Source organism: Leptonychotes weddellii, chromosome 5 (genome assembly GCF_054177405.1).
Source record: "Leptonychotes weddellii isolate Sample4059 chromosome 5, ASM5417740v2, whole genome shotgun sequence".
Lineage (NCBI taxonomy): Eukaryota > Metazoa > Chordata > Mammalia > Carnivora > Phocidae > Leptonychotes > Leptonychotes weddellii.
Genome location: NC_138373.1, coordinates 143,830,647 through 143,846,680, shown reverse-complemented (window position 1 = coordinate 143,846,680; position 16,034 = coordinate 143,830,647). Strand labels below are relative to the sequence as shown.

The 16,034-nt window shown below is 41.4% G+C and overlaps 1 protein-coding gene and 1 long non-coding RNA gene across 5 annotated transcripts in view; one reads left to right on the top strand and one right to left on the bottom strand.

The window, feature by feature from the left end:
• The window catches only part of HCFC2 (host cell factor C2), a 67,077-nt gene extending 57,689 nt beyond the window's left edge, over positions 1-9,388 (bottom strand). For 3 of the 4 annotated variants that reach the window (XM_081822307.1, XM_081822309.1, XM_081822308.1), the window contains exons 1-3: positions 9,184-9,388; positions 7,576-7,724; positions 5,855-6,015 (exon numbers count right to left, since the gene is read on the bottom strand). In XM_081822307.1, the coding sequence (XP_081678433.1) occupies positions 5,855-6,015; positions 7,576-7,724; positions 9,184-9,346 (473 nt within the window). In that variant the 5' untranslated portion in view covers positions 9,347-9,388. The remainder of the gene's footprint in view (positions 1-5,854; positions 6,016-7,575; positions 7,725-9,183) is intronic. The other variant, XM_081822310.1, reaches the window with a different exon arrangement.
• Positions 9,389-9,422: 34 nt separating this feature from the next.
• On the top strand, positions 9,423-15,146 carry LOC145721891 (uncharacterized). Its single transcript, XR_014145895.1, has 3 exons — positions 9,423-9,653; positions 10,696-10,853; positions 13,167-15,146. It is a non-coding gene; the product is annotated as an uncharacterized LOC145721891 (long non-coding RNA).
• Positions 15,147-16,034: the final 888 nt, after the last annotated feature.

The following is a 16,034-nucleotide window of genomic DNA, read 5'->3' as shown; positions in this document are numbered from 1 at the left end:
GAAGGGGGGGATATCAGAGGGAGAGATGAACCATGAAAGATTATGGACTCTGAGAAACAAACTGAGGGTTTTAGAGGGGAGGGAGGTGGGGGGATGGGTTAGCCCAGTGATGGGTATTAAGGAGGGCACATACTGCATGGAGCACTGGATGTTATATGAAAACAATGAATCGTGAATCACCACATTAAAAACTAATGATGTATTGTATGGTGACTAACATAACATAATAAAATAAAATTTAAAAAAACAAAGAACCCTGAAATCAGGGTGCTTGGGTGGCTCAGTTGGTTAAGTGTCTGCCTTTGGCTCAGGTCATGATCTCAGGAGCCTGGGATCAAGTCCCACATCCAGCTCCCTGCTCCACAAGGAGTCTGCTTCTCCCACTGACCCTCCCCCCACTCATTCTCTCTCTCACTCTCTCTCTCAAATAAATAAAATCTAAAAATTAAAATTAAAAAAACCCTGAAACCAGCTATAAGCAATTAACAGCAATGATAATATCAAAACTATTTGACAATTGATGTGGCATAGACTTACACAGATCAGAATGGATGCCAGCCAGTAAGCTATACCAGTTAATACTGGTCAACTGTTAGTCCTATTTACAAAAGATAAGTCTACAACAAAATAATACACACAGATTGAAAAGTAGATATACAAGGAACAAACAATAAATTCACAATCACACTGGAAGATTTTAACATGTCATTCAGAAGTTGATATGATCTAGACTCACAGAATAAAAAACTTCAAATAATAATTTAAAACAGTGATTTAATAGAAGAACCTTGTACCCAAACAACCAAGAACTTACAATCTTTATGAACACCTATGGAATAATCACAAAAACTGATTGACATACACCACAAAGACAATCTTCAAAAAGAAGAAACCCCATAGACCACATATTTTTTAACACAATATAATAAAGCTACATATTAGCAACAATAACAAAACTTTCCATTTGGAAATTTTTACAAATTTATGCCAAATTATTTTTGGGTTAAAGAGAAAATAAAAAATAATGACAATAAGAGCACTATTTACCGAAACCTATGGAATATGGCCAAAGCCATAATCAGAGGAAAATGTGTAGCATTTATTAGAAAATAACACTGAAAACAAATAAATTAATAGGCATTCAAATTATGAGAAGTTACAAAAAAGTTAGAAAAGGTACCAAAACTATTAAAAGTTTAAAAGAAGTTAGAAAAAAGGAAAAATTTAGTCTATGGCCATACCACCCTGAATGCACCTGATCTCGGAAGCTAAGCAGGGTCGGGCCTGGTTAGTACTTGGATGGGAGAAAAAAGGAAAAATTTAAAGAAATGGAATAAAGAAAACAACTGAAAAACAAAAATAAATCAATAAAACTAAAAAATGGTTCTTTGAAACCACCAAACCACTCACGAGTCTGATTAGAGAAAAGACAACATACACATTTATAAATGAGAAAAGAGATGTGACTACAGATACAGAGATTTTAAAGATATACAGAGAATTGTCTTATAATTTTTATTAAAAAATGTAAAAATCTAAATGAAATGGGTGATTTTTCAAGGAAAACATAAATTACCAAATGATTCAACAGAAAGTAGAAAAATCTAAATAAATCCATAACTATGAGATATTGAAAAGTTAGGCAAAGATCATCTTCCTAAATTATACCAATCTCAGACAATTATGGGAAATTTCTACTAAATATTCAAGAAATTATGTTATTTAAGCATAATAAAGGATGGAAAGCTTCCCATAACCTCCGAACACAGCCCTGATTATGTTCCCAGGAATAACAGAATCCTGATACTCAAATCAGATTAGAATAAGACCCCACTACCCCAAATAAAGTCAATATAGGAAAAATCACTAGTGACTATAGATAATATAAATAAATGTTAGCAAAATGAATTCGGCAAAGTATGAAAAGAACACTGTAATGCAACAAACTGGGGTTTAACTACAAATAAAAAGATGGCTTATATTTCAGAACCTAATAATATAATTCACACAATTAATGGATAAAAGAAAAGAAATAGTAAGTTAATTTCTATGTCTGAAATGAATATGAACATCCATTTTTGGTTAAAAAGAGAGAAAAAAAACTAATCAACAAACTAGAAATTTTTAAAAACTTCCTTAATCTGATAAGGCAAATACTAGAAACCTATAGCAAACATCACAATTAATGACAGAAAGGTAAATATATTAATGAAACAGAATAGAGTCTTGAACAAGAGTTGACAAACATATTCTGTAAAAAGCTAGACAGTAAATATTTTAGGCTATGGAAGCTATAAGGTCTGTCACAACTACTCAACTTTGCTCTTTTCTTTTTTTTTTTAAGATTTTATTTATTTATTTATTTGAGAGAGAAAGAGAGCATGAGAGAGCACAAGTGGTGGAGAGGGAGAAGCAGGCTGCCCATGGAGCAGGTAGCCCAACGTGGGCCTTGATCCCAGGACCCTAGGATCATGACCTAAGCCAAAGGCAGCCACTTAACTGACTGAGCCACCCAGGCACCCCTCAACTTTGCTCTTTTAATATGAAAGCAGCCAGAGACAACATGTAAATGAATGGGCATGGCTGTGTTTCAATAAAACTTTATTAATAAAGACAGGTAGCTAGCAGGCCAAATTTGTCCCACAGAGTGTAGTTCATAACCCCTGGTCCTGAAAGCCTAGAAAAAGACTCATTTATATGAGGCTTAAGATATGATAGAGATGGGACTTAAAATCAGTGAGGAAAAAAATGGCTTGTTTAATAAATGATGGTGGAGAACTGGAAATCCATTATAAAGAAAAAGTAAAAATCCTCATACTAGTCACAAAAATATATTCTAAATCTATTAATATTTTAAACATATAATATTTTAAACATAAAGCTGTGAATGTACTAGATAGTTGTGGGGTAGAAGAATCTTCCTAAGTAGAAAGCAATAAAAGAAAAATATTGTCAAACCTGATAAAACAAAAATGAAAACCCTTTTAAAAAAGACAAATAGAAGACTTGGAAAAATATGAATTATGGTGATGGATACACAACACAGTAAATTGACTAAAGTCATTGAATTGTATGTATAAAAAGGATGAATTTTATGGTATATAATTTATAGTTTAATTATTTAAAAAGGAAAAATGAAAGGATATGAACAATTTCAGAAAAGGAATTGCAAATGTCCACTATGCATAGTTAATCAAGCTCATTGCCAGTTTTTTAAAAAGATTTTATTTATTTATTTATTTATATTAGATAGAGAACACGAGTGCACACGCACACGGGTGGGGAGGAGTAGAGCGGGTAGGAAAGGATAAGCAGACTGCACTGAGCCTGCAGTCCAACATGGGGCTGGATCTCATGACCCTGAGATTATGACCTGAGCCAAAATCAAGAGTCGGACACAACTACCCGAGCCACCCATGTGCCCCAGTCATTACCAGTTTTTTTTTTAACATTTTATTTATTTATTTGACAGAAAGAATGAGAGAGCACAAACACGGGGAGCAGTAGAAGAAGAGGGAGAAGTAGGCTCCCCGCCAAGCAGGGAGCCCGATGCGGGGCTTGATTCCAGGACCCTGGGATCATGACCTGAGCCAAAGGCAGACGCTTAACCATATGCGCCACCCAGACACCACTCAGTACCAGTTTTTAAAAAAATCAAAATAAATTCATGAAATGCATTTCACCTATTAGTTTGGCAAAAACTAAGAAGAGTGAGACAATTCAATATTGTTAAGGGTGTAGACTGTAACCGTACACTGTTATTAGGAATATAAAATGGTTGTCTCTTTGGAGGTTGATTCAGGAATATCTAACAAACTTGAATGTAAATACCCTTGACCTCCCTCCCACCGATTCCATGTACAAGTATGAATCTACAAAAATTGGGGCGCCTGGGTTGCTCAGTCGTTAAGCATGTGTCTTTTGATTTCGGCTCAGGTCATGATCTCAGGATCATGAGATCAAGCCCTGTGACCAGCTCCATGCTATGCATGGAGCCTGTTGATGATTCTCTCTCCCTCTCCCTCTGCCCAACCCCCCCAACCCTCACTCACTCTTTCTCTCTCTAAAAAAACAAAAACAACAGAAACAAAATCGTTATACATGTGTAAAGACCGTAATAGCAAAAAAGTGGAAATATTTAAATGTCTACCAGTAGGGGAATGATTAAGTAATTTGCATAATTCAGACTACCTTTCAGCCATTAAAAAAAAAATAAGGTCAATTTTTATCTACTGCCCTAAAAGATCTCAAAGACATACTGTTAAAGGAAAAACAAACAACAAAAACAAACAGGTAAACACCCAAAGTTGCAAAGCAAAAAGAAAGATCCCAATTCCATAAAAGAGAATACATGTCTGTGTAGGATCAGATCAACCTTCTCCACCTCCCCTCTCCTGCTAGGCAGAACACTCAGTCCTCGATTGCTGACCAAAATGAAATGTGAACAGAAATGAATCTGCTAGTTTTAACCAGAGGCTTTCAAAAGCACTGCATCCATCTATTTGCTCCCTCAAGCAGCATAAACTTGAGAACCTTCCCCATTATACACAATAACCTAAAAAAAAGCCGACTAATATATGTTACATGAAAAAGGTTCTAAAAGATACATATCAAATTGAATTATGTGTTTGCCTGTGTTGGAGGACAGTGATGCCGTAAGAAAGAACTTCACATACTTTCTAATTTCTTGCACTTTTACAAGTCTGTATCTAGAAAAATCTGTTTAATGTAAAAATGAAAAAGACATGTGCCAGAAGTAAAAGTATCTGGATTAGTATGGTGGGATAAATTTTTTTCCTTTTCTCCAGTTTCCAAGTTTACCATGATGTTTTAGTATGTGTCATTTTTTTTTTTTTTAGTTTTTTTTTTTAAGATTTTATTTATTCATTTGAGACACAGAGATACAGAGAGAGAGAGAAAGCATGAGCAGGGAGAGAGGCAGAGGGAGAGGGAGAAGCAGGCTCCTCGCCGAGCCAGGAGCCCAATGTGGGGCTCGATCCCAGGACCCTGGGATCATGACCTGAGCTGAAGGCAGACACTTAACCGTCTGAGCCACCCAGGCGCCCCTAGTATGTGTCATTTTTTAAAGCTTGGAAAAGACAAAAAAGCTAAGACTCTAACATCAATGTAATGTGGGTACTATATTGATGGCAACCTGCAAGTACTTTGAAAATGATGCCAACGATCTTATTTAGCTATCAGAATGACACTGAAACGTAGATATTTAATCACTTCCATTTCACAGTCAAGGAAAACAGGATTAGATTACTTCCACTAAAGGACACACATGGTAAACAGTGAATCAGAAAACTGTCTTTTGGACTCTAAATCTCCAAATCCTGAGTGCTATAATGACAATGTGATCAAAACACTATGCAAAAAAAATGAGGTAGTGATTAGTTCTGTTTGGAAAAAGGAGACAGTTGGTTCAAAAAGTATTTGCTTGTGTGAACCACTGTAACAGCTTCCTGTATGAAAAGTGGATACTTCATTTTATAGTGAGATTTTTGTCACCAAATTCTCAGAGGCATCTAATTTGAAAACAACCATTTGTTACTTTTTGTTATCATTTATGACAAGTGAAATACATTATGGCCCAATATATACAAATAGGTTGCTATAAGGAGTTATATTAATAGCATTTAATAAGATGATTTCTGATTAGAAAAGGCATAATTTTGAAAACATATATTCCAGGGACTAAGGAAAATACAATTGCACACAAATTTGTTCATTGTTAGGTAAATGTAAAAGGCTAAGTTTCATTCCTTTTAATAACTGAAAATGGTAGAAATTAAATGTTCTTAATCTAAGTCATAAAATAAACATTTGGTCCAAAAAAGAATCAGCATACCTGGGAACATTATTGTTTGAATCTTCACTTTCATTTGCCAGACCACCAAACAAATAGCATTTGTTACCATATAAAGAGAAGCTATGTCCAAGCCGAGGGCAAGGAGGTAAACCAGAAGAAGGAGGGTGGGGTTTCACTTTTTTCCATAACCAACGACTTGCCTAAAAAAGAGCATAAATACAATCAGACAATATCAAGAAAGCATTCCTATATTGTCCATAGTATAACATCATACCAATATATTTTAATCAAAATCCAATCAGAAGGCTCCAATAAGCTATTCCAGGGACAAATGACAAGTAAACAGGTAATTTCTGGAACTAAAATAAACATTGTGGGCACCTGGGTGGCTCAGTTGGTTAAGCGACTGCCTTCAGCTCAGGTCATGATCCTGGAGTCCTGGGATCGAGTCCCACATCGGGCTCCCTGCTCAGCGGGGGATCTGCTTCTCCCTCTGACTCTCCCCCTCTCATGCTCTCTCTCTCTCAAATAAATAAATAAATTAAAAAAATAAATAAATAAATAAATAAAATAAACATTGTAACAGAAATTCAGTCTAGTCTTCCTGGGGCGCCTGGGTGGCTCAGTTGGTTAAGAGTCCAACTCTTGATTTCAGCTCAGGGGCATGGGGGCCCAGTGTGGAGCCTGCTCAAGATCTCTCTCTTCCTCTCCCTCTGCCCCTCTGTCCCCACCCAAAAAAGGGAAAGAAAGTCAGTCTAGTCTTGCATATTCACAGCTTTCCTCAACAGCAACCTAAGCTCATAGTAATAAACACCAGTAATGCAAAAATATTTTCCAAATGAAAAATTAAATATACATAGCTTTAAGATTAAATGAAATTTATATAGTCTTACTTTCTGAAATTAGGTAATCCATAGATAGTTTGTATTTCAACCTTTAAATAAGCATAAATAAAGATCATTTAACAAACCAAACTCTAAAACTTATGCTCTGGCTATGGATGTTCTATTTATCTAAAACTATTTGTTTATGAATAGGTATAATTCACCTATACCTCTCAATTAGCAGATGTCCTCATGATAACAACCCTGTGAACATATGCACAGTTCAGAAATAAAAGTCATTTAAGGGCAGGCGGCCGGTTAGCTCAGTTGGTTAAAAGTCATTTGAGGGCTGTCATAGAGGGCTCTGAGTGTAGTTTAACAGAATCAAATTTATAAAGGACATATGAAATTGTACACTTTTTTTGTATGTATTGCCGGGGCGGGGGGGGAGTGTTTATTAGTGTGAGGGTAACAATCTCTATAACGAAGGCAGAGGTTTGCAAAGTATGGTCTGGGGACCAGCATCAGCACATGGGAACTTGGAAGGAATGCCAGGGGTGAGGCCCCACACCAGACAATACTGATTCAGAAACTCTGGGGGCAGGGCCCAGCAATCTGTGTTTTCACAAGCCCTCAGGTGCTTCTGTTGCTGCTAAAATTGAAGAACTAAGATACAAAAACCTAAACGTGTAACATATATAACTGATGCTAAGTAACAGATATCTTAATGTTACAACTGTTACACTGGGTATTGAAAAAAGACTTACATTGAAAACTCTGGCTTTTTAGTGAAGTGGAAACATTTTCCTTGAAGCTATAAAATGTGAAGCTCATACTATTTTAAATATGTAATGAAATATTTTGCAATCTTTCAAAGAATTAGGAGCAATATCATTATTAAAGCTGCAGATTGAGATAAATTTGAAATACACTTACTTGCAACTCATATAACTCATTGCTGTATCTTCCATATTCAACCATTCCCCCAAATACTAGTATTCTGGTACCATCACAGACAAATCCATGGGCAGCGCAACCTGGAGGGATGTCTCCTCTAACAGCAGGTAGGAACCACTGATTTGTAACTAGTTGCCAAAATAAAATTAAAAACAATTATAATAAACAGTTACCACAAACTATGAGTATTTGTATTTATCATCTGTATCAGTGGTTATTGGAGATTGGAGATGACTTTGCCCCCAGGAGCAAACTAAAAATGTGTAGTTGTCTAACTGGAGGGAGGGGAGAGATGCTAATGGCAACTGGTGGGTAGAGACTAGAGATGCTGCCAAACGCCTTACAATATACAGCGCATGCTCTTACAACAAATAATTCTCTGGTTCAAAGTGGCAATACCAGTTGAAAAACCCTGATCTGCATAATTTAATTCTTACCAAAACCCTACTTGGTGAGTATCATCATCTCTATTTTACAAGTGAAAATCTGACATTTAAGTTTGGTAACTTTAGCGATGACCCTGGGCAACCGGCAGAGCAAAATTCAAACCAGGTCTAACTTATTCTAAAGCCAGGATTTTTACACTATACCAAATTGTCAAGTAACTTTTAAACTATATATTAGAGTGCCAGGAGGAGGAGAGGGTGAAAAAATGAAATTCCTCCTACGCCACTATTTTATTAACCTTAAAATGAACACTATGATTAAGTTATTTGGTCAAAGTCATTGATCATGACATAGACCCAAAATTCAGTAATTAGCCTTACACCAAGGAAACAACTTCCTCTTGATAGCCGGCGCATTTACAAGTTGGGGAAAATGAAATTCCACCCTTCTTTCTATCCCGAGGCACTCAAAGGCAGGGCCTCCCCGGCCAGAGGCACTTGTGATTTGTAGCGGTGCTCAAGCTGACAGTCCTCTTTCCGAGAGCGCTGCACAGCCGAGCTTCAGCACACACACCCAACTACAGAGACAGGCGCCGGTCTCACCAACGAACCACTTCCCCGCCAGTTAAGAGGGTTACCAGTGGGGTGAAAATCTTGACTGCCACCTGCCAGATACGGGGTTGTATTTGGGGTGAAAGTACCAGGCCTTTCGTCTTCCCTCCTCACCACCCCTCAGCCCTCCCCCTGCCCCGATTCGTTTCCTCCTAAGGAAAGACCGCAGGCAAAGACGAGAATGGCCCGGAGCAGCTTGGGTTTGGAGCTGGCTTTGATTTTTGACAGGGGAGGGATCTCGGAACCCCGGAGTGGGAAAGACTTAGGGAAGAGGCCCTGGCGGGTGGAAATGGTCTCTCTCTTGCCTACGTCCGCCCGCAGGGCTGGGGAGGGGGGTCCGGGAGCGCCTGCCTGAGGGCCGGCGCGCCCCGCTCCGGGCCCGGTTCTGCCCCGCGGGCCCTGGGGAAACGGAGCTGCCACCAAAGACACTGCGGAACCCCGGCCGCCCGGCCGAGCCACACTCCCAGCTGCCCGCCCGAAGATGCAGTGACCCGGCGGTGACAGCTGTCAGGGCCTCGGCCGCCGCCTCGCCTCCCCTCCCCCTCCGCTGCTCCCACAGGCGGGGCCGTAGAGCCGCCGCGGCGCCTACCCGTGTTGTAGACGTGCAGCTCGTCCGCGATGCCCTCGTTGCCCCCTCCAAAGATGATCATCAGCTCCCGGATGGCCACGGCCCGGTGTCCGTGCCGGGCGCGGGGGACCGGCCCCGTGAAGGAGGAAACCCGCCTCCAGTTGAGGAGGCTGGGAGCCGCCATCTTCCCAACCCCCGCCCCTCTGCCCACAATGCACCGCGCCCGCTCCGGCGCCGCCGCTCCCGGGGGAGGGCGGGGACCCGCCTCCAGCTGTGCGCCGGGGGGGGGGTCACGTGACCGCGGGCGTCCCGGGCGAGGCTGGAGGCCGGCGGAGAGCCGAGGGGTCCGGGAAGGGAGCCCAGCCCTCAGCCCCGGGCATAACGTCCGGGCCTGGCACCCTGGGCAACGGGCCTTGGGGTGTAAAGACATTCCTACCGACCAAGTCTCCCCTCCCCACCCAGGGCCCCCCGTTTTGTATTTGCGGGAGAAGGTACAGCGTTTTCCTTTATGGCCACTTTAATTGAGCATCTAGGATGTGCGGGCGAGTCAGACCCTTTGAACGGTTACAGCGCAACGGGGAGAAAAGCTCGCGCAGAGGTTCGAAGTGCCGGGAGCGCGGGGAGGAGAGAGGGAAGTTGGCCTCGGCCGGCGGGTGACGCGCGCGCCCAGGGCGCCCAGGCGTCGAGGATGCCCGCGAATGCGGGAGGAGGGAGGCGCCGGCCGCGCGAGCGAGCGGCCGCGAGTGCGGCGCCCCGGCGGAACCTGAGAACGCCGGAGGGAAGGTGGGAGCTAAGCCTGCTCAGGCACTTGAGGTTTTGTTGGGTGTCATGCGGAGAAGTTTAGCAACAGTTAGCCGCGAAAGGTTTTTTTGTTTCAGCAGGTGGGAAACTATCTGTAGGTTTCCGTTTTATTACTAGCTGACATTTGAAGGTCTTCCATTGCCAAACGCTGTCCTAATTGCCTTATGTGTATTAACTCATGATTCTCCCAACAATCCAGTAAAGTGGGTACTGTTATCTCCCTTTCGTGGATGGGGAAATGAGGCACAAAGAAGTAAAGTAATTCTCCCACCGACTCAGCAGAAGCAGATTGGGACCAGGATTCAAACGCAGGGCTTCTGATTCCATAGCCCCTTTTTCTAACAGCTATACAGTAACTGAATTTGCTCACAGTCATATGTAACCCTATTAAGCCTGAGCTGCCTTATCATCTGGTCCTATAAAGAATCACACTCGAAGAGATACAATTCCAGAAGAAAAAAAATTTTTTGAAAGCAGTTTAAATCCCTACCTCACACTCTCAACAAGGTACCAAAGGGGGAATACACACAACATACAGCAAATTTCCTAAAATTCCTTTTTCTTCATCTCTTACCATTAGCAATTTCTCTCCTACACCTGTATCATCCCCTCTCCTCCAACTCCCTCAGTCCTGAGCCTGCCTCTCCACCTCCTCATCCATCTAAACTTTCCTTTGAGAAGTGATTATCTTTTTTTTTTTTTAAAGATTTTATTTATTTATTTGACAGAGAGAGAGAAGAGCACAAGCAGAGGGAATGGCAGAGGGAGAAGGAGAAGCAGGCTCTGCACTGAGCAGGGAGCCCGAAGCGGAACTCGATCCCAGGACCCCGGGATCATGACCTGAGCGGAAGGCATACGCTTAACCATCTGAGCCACCCAGGCGCCCCGAAGTGATTATCTTTTTAAAAGGAATTCTCCCTGTTCTTTCAGCTCCTGCTTCTCACGTTTTTCCTTTCACCGATTACCCCAATTTTACAATATGGTCAAAAAGAATTTGGGAAAGGAGGGGGAAGATGGCTGGAAACAAAGAAAGGAGTCTATGAATATTTATGTATTAATATTTTCTTTGTCACATACATAAATGTTTCTGTTACAAAGTATGTATCTGAGGGCGCCTGGGTGGCTCAGTTGGTTAAGCGACTGCCTTCGGCTCAGGTCATGATCCTGGAGTCCCTGGATCGAGTCCCGCATCGGGCTCTCTGCTCGGCAGGGAGTCTGCTTCTCCCTCTGACCCTCCCCCTCTCATGCTCTCTCTCTCTCTCTCTCATTCTCTCTCTCAAATAAATAAATAAAATCTTTAAAAACAAAAAAACAAAGTATGTATCTGAAACAATACTGGGAAAGTATTGGGACAAAGCAATGAGCTTTTCATAGAACTTAAAATATTTAATTTAATAAGAACTGTACTTTTTTCTGAGAGGTTAGGGTTAAGATGTCCTAACTTTTATGAGTGATGCTGTAAGTAGATGGTAGGTGTGTGTGTGTATTTAATGCCGTTATAGCAAAAGATGAAGGGCAAAATTGAAAGTTATAAACCCAATGTTGATATTCAAATTAAAAAAAAATCAAAACTGGTCTGTGATATGTGAAAGGCTGAAAATCCCTGAACTGGAGGAAAGATGAAGGCAAAACATTACAAGAAAGGTGATTACAAGTCATAACTGATTGCTTAGATAAGGAGGTGCAGGACAATGGAGGAAGTGTGTATTCATTTCCTAGAACTGCTGTAACAAAATACCACAAACCATGTGGCTTGAAACAACAGAAATTTGTTGCCTCACAGTTCTGGAGGCTAGAAACCCAGAAAAACTAGGGGAGAATGCTTCCTTGCCTCTTCCCGGCTTCTAGTGGTGGCCATTGATCCTAGGCATTCCTTGGCTTATAGCTACATCTCCAAACTCTGCCTTCATCATCACACAGTATTGTCCCTGTGTATCTGTCTCTTCTCTGCTTATAAGTTCACAGTTACATCCTAATGACCTCATCTTGATTACACCTGCAAAGACCCTATGTTCACATAAGGTCTTATTCACATATATTGGGCATTAGGATTTCAACATATCTTTTTGGGGAACACAATTCAATCCATGACAAAGTGCTTAATCCAATGGAAATGGTATTTTACCACAGCAGCTTTGGCTCAACTCTGCTTAATGAGGAGTTTAGAGGGGGCGCCTGGGTGGCTCAGTTGGTTAAGCGACTGCCTTCGGCTCAGGTCATGATCCTGGAGTCCCGGGATCGAGTCCCGCATCGGGCTCCCTGCTCGGCAGGGAGTCTGCTTCTCCCTCTGACCCTCCCCCTCTCATGCTCTCTCTCTCTCTCCTCTCATTCTCTCTCTCAAATAAATAAATAAAATCTTTAAAAAAAAAAAAAGATTAAAAAAAAAATGAGGAGTTTAGAGTAGGTCCCTGATTCTCAAGAAAGCTACCTTCAATCTCTGAAACTCTAGGAACAGAAGTTAGCACCTAGGAGGAGAGTAGAAAGGGAAGAGTGAGGCAGAAGAGCACCCTGAAGAAGCCAACATTTACGAGGTAAAAACAGAAGGAGGCACTCATGAAGGAAACAGAATGAGGAGCCAGAGAGGTCAAAAGGGAAACGGGGCAAAAAAAAAAAAAAAAGGGAAACGGGGCAAGGGTAAGAAGCCACAGGTGAAGGGAGTTTCACAAAGGCGGAAGTGGTTATCAAAGCCAAAAGCCATAGAGAGGTCAGATAAGAAAAAGACAAATAAGTGTCTGTTGGATTTGCAAATTAGGAGGTTATTAATGGCCTAGATTAAAATACTCAAGTGGAGTGGGAGGAGGGAAGCCAGGGAAGATCAAAGAATGAATAACAAGTAAGGAAGTGCAGATAATGTGTATAGTCTACTTTTTACAGAGATTTGCCCATGAAAGGAAAGAAAACACAGTGGCTGGAGGGAGAGATGGATACAGGGCAAACTGCATTATTTTGCATGGCTGACATGAGCATGACTGTGGGCCCAGAAGAAGGATGCAGTTGAAAAGGAGAGACTGAAGGAGCAATAGAGATGTCTTAGTCAGTTTGGGCCGCTGTTAAAATACTATGGACTGGGGCTGGCTCAATTGGTAGAGCATGTGACTCTTGGTCTCAGGGTTCAAGCCCCATGTGAGATATAGAAATTACTTAAAAAAAATAAAATCTTTTTTAAAAAAAATACTACAGACAGGGTGGCTTATAAATAACAGAAATTTATTTCTCACAGTTCTGAAGGCTGGAAGTCCAAGATCAGAGTGCAGCATGGTCAGGTTCTGGTGAAGGCCCTCTTGCTGGTTGCAGGCTGCTGACTTCTCGCTGTATCCTTACATGGTGGAAGGGGTGACTCTCTGAAGTCTGTTTTATAAGAGCACTAATCCGATTCATGAGGGGCTTCACCCTCATGACCTACACACCGAAATACCAAAGGTCCCACCTCCTAGTGTCATCACCTTGGGGGTGAGGATTTCAACATGTGAATTTGGGGAGGGGCACAAACATTCATAGCAAGAGAATATGTCATTTGGAAATGCTTCTGTTATAAGTGGCAGAATATCCAACACAGTGGCTAAATGATAAGGCTGTTCATTATCTTGCACAAGAAATCTGGGGTTAGTTCAGTGGTGTCACAGTTCTGGTTAGTGGCTCTGAATTTCTCTTGGCCTTTCCTTTGTGGTCATAAGAAGGTTGTTGCAGCTCTGGGCATTGTGTTCTCTCATAACCATGCCCAAAGATAAAAAGCAGGAAGACAGCCAGGATGGGGAAATAGAACTCTCCTTTTACAAGGAGAAAAAGCATCTTGCCTAGAAGTCATCCAGCACACTTGCCCTTGGGTTTCATTGGCCAGAACTAGGGCATTTGGTATATTAAGATTACATTCACTAGGTGCGCCTGGGTGGCTCAGTCATTAAACATCTGCCTTTGGCTCAGGTCATGATCCCAGGGTCCTGGGATCGAGCCTCGCATCAGGCTCCCTGCTCGGTGGGAAGCCTGCTTCTCCCTCTCCCACTCCCCCTGCTTGTGTTCCCTCTCTCACTGTGTCTCTTTCTGTCAAATAAATAAAATCTTAAAAAAAAAAAAAAAAAGATTACATTCACTATACTCATGGAAATACCAAAAAAACAATGGCTTTAAAAGTGTTTATTTCTCCCATATAAATGAATTTTGGTCATAGCAGTCCAAAGCCGGCAGGCATGGCAGCTGTGTTTCACCAAAGTCCTCAGGAATTTGTAGACTTTCTGGATTGCAATTCCTCCTTCCAACTCATGGTCCAAGATGGCTGCCCCAGCTCTAGCTATTGCATCTATATTCCAGCCAACAGGAGAGAGTAAGGGAAAGGAATGTTCCCTTCTCCAGAACACATTTTGGAATTATACATATTATTTCTGCTTACATCCCATAAGCCAATATTTAGTCACAAGGCCACAGTTAGTTGAAGAAAATCTGGGACATGTAGTTTTCATTTAGAATGGCCATGTTCCCAGCTAATGTTCAAGGCTCTGCTACAGAGAAAGAAGAAAACAGACATTGGGGTTCATCTTGCAGGAGGGTGGCTACAGGAGTCTGGGAAAGTAGTTGTTTTTGTTTGTTTGTTTGTTTGTTTGTCTGTTTTCAGCCTCAATAATGAGAAGCAGGCAAGGAAGAATAAAGTTGGAAATGAGAGTTGCTTGAGCTAACCTACTAGGCCTACCTTAGGGAGAATTGACACTTGATGGAGCAAGATCCTGAAGGATCAAGGAAGGGTGGATTCAGAAGTACACATGGATTTACATGTGCACTAGGGTTGAATATATTATGTTTCTATACCATAGATTATAGATTGCATAAATATTTCTATTCTATAAGTGTATATAGAAAACAGAAAGCTCTAATGGATGGTGCTGCTCTAGCCATTCAGGGTTCCATTAGAGAAGGTACCTTCATCTCTCACTACTTTTCCCCCTTCACTCTTGCTCCCCCATATCAAACACCCATCAGGTATCTGGATTTTCAACATAGCAAGAATTAAGGTCATGGGATTTAGAATTCAGTAGGTGTAGCCATTTACTAGCTGTGTAGTCTTGGTGAAATTATTTATCCTCTTGAGCCTCAGATTCTTTGTCTATAAGATGGGGATAATAATAGCATCTATTTCTTAGAGTTGTTTTAAAGACCAAAATGAGATAATATATGTAAAGTACAGGCAGTCCTTGCTTTGCATAGTAGTGTAGTTCTTTTTTTTTTTTTTGAGATTTATTTATTTGGGAGGGGAGGGGAAGGGCAGAGGGAGAGAAACTTCAAGCAGACTACCCCTTTGAGCTTGGAGCTTGGAGCCTGTTGTGGGGCTTAATCCCAACACCCATGAGATCACGACCTGAACCAAAACCAAAAGTTAGACACCCAACTGACTGAGCCACCCAGGTGCCCCAGTAGTATAGTTCTCTAAAAATGACCACATGAGTTGCAAAGTGATCTTAAATTTCAATGGGGAAAAATTACAGTTGTGCTGTGAACTTTAAATATTTTTGTCAAAATATTTAAAACTCTTACTATTGGTTTTAAATGCCTAGGGAAGGGGTGCCTGGGTGGCTCAGTTAAGCATCTGCCTTCAGCTCAGGTCATGATCTCAGGGTCCTGGGATCGAGCCCCACATTAGGCTCCTTGCTAGACAAGGAGCCTAAGTCTCCCTCTCCCTCTGCCTCTGCCCCCTGCTTGTGCTCTCTCTCTGTCAAATAAATAAATAAAATCTTAAAAAAAAATAAATGCCTAGGGAAATGAAAAAATTAGTAGACCTAGTATTTATTTGCTATACTGTAATTTAAATCATTAAAAACATTGAGAATTAAATGTTTGGGGTTTTTTTTGGATTTTTTTGGTTTTTGTTTAAAACTTATCAAAAGTGGGGCGCCTGGGTGGCTCAGTCGTTAAGCGTCTGCCTTCGGCTCAGGTCATGATCCCAGGGTCCTGGGATCGAGCCCCACATCGGGCTCCCTGCTCTGCGGGAAGCCTGCTTCTCCCTCTCCCACTCCCCCTGCTTGTGTTCCTGCTCTCGCTATGTCTCTCTCTGTCAAATAAATAAATAAAATCTTTAAAAAAAAAAA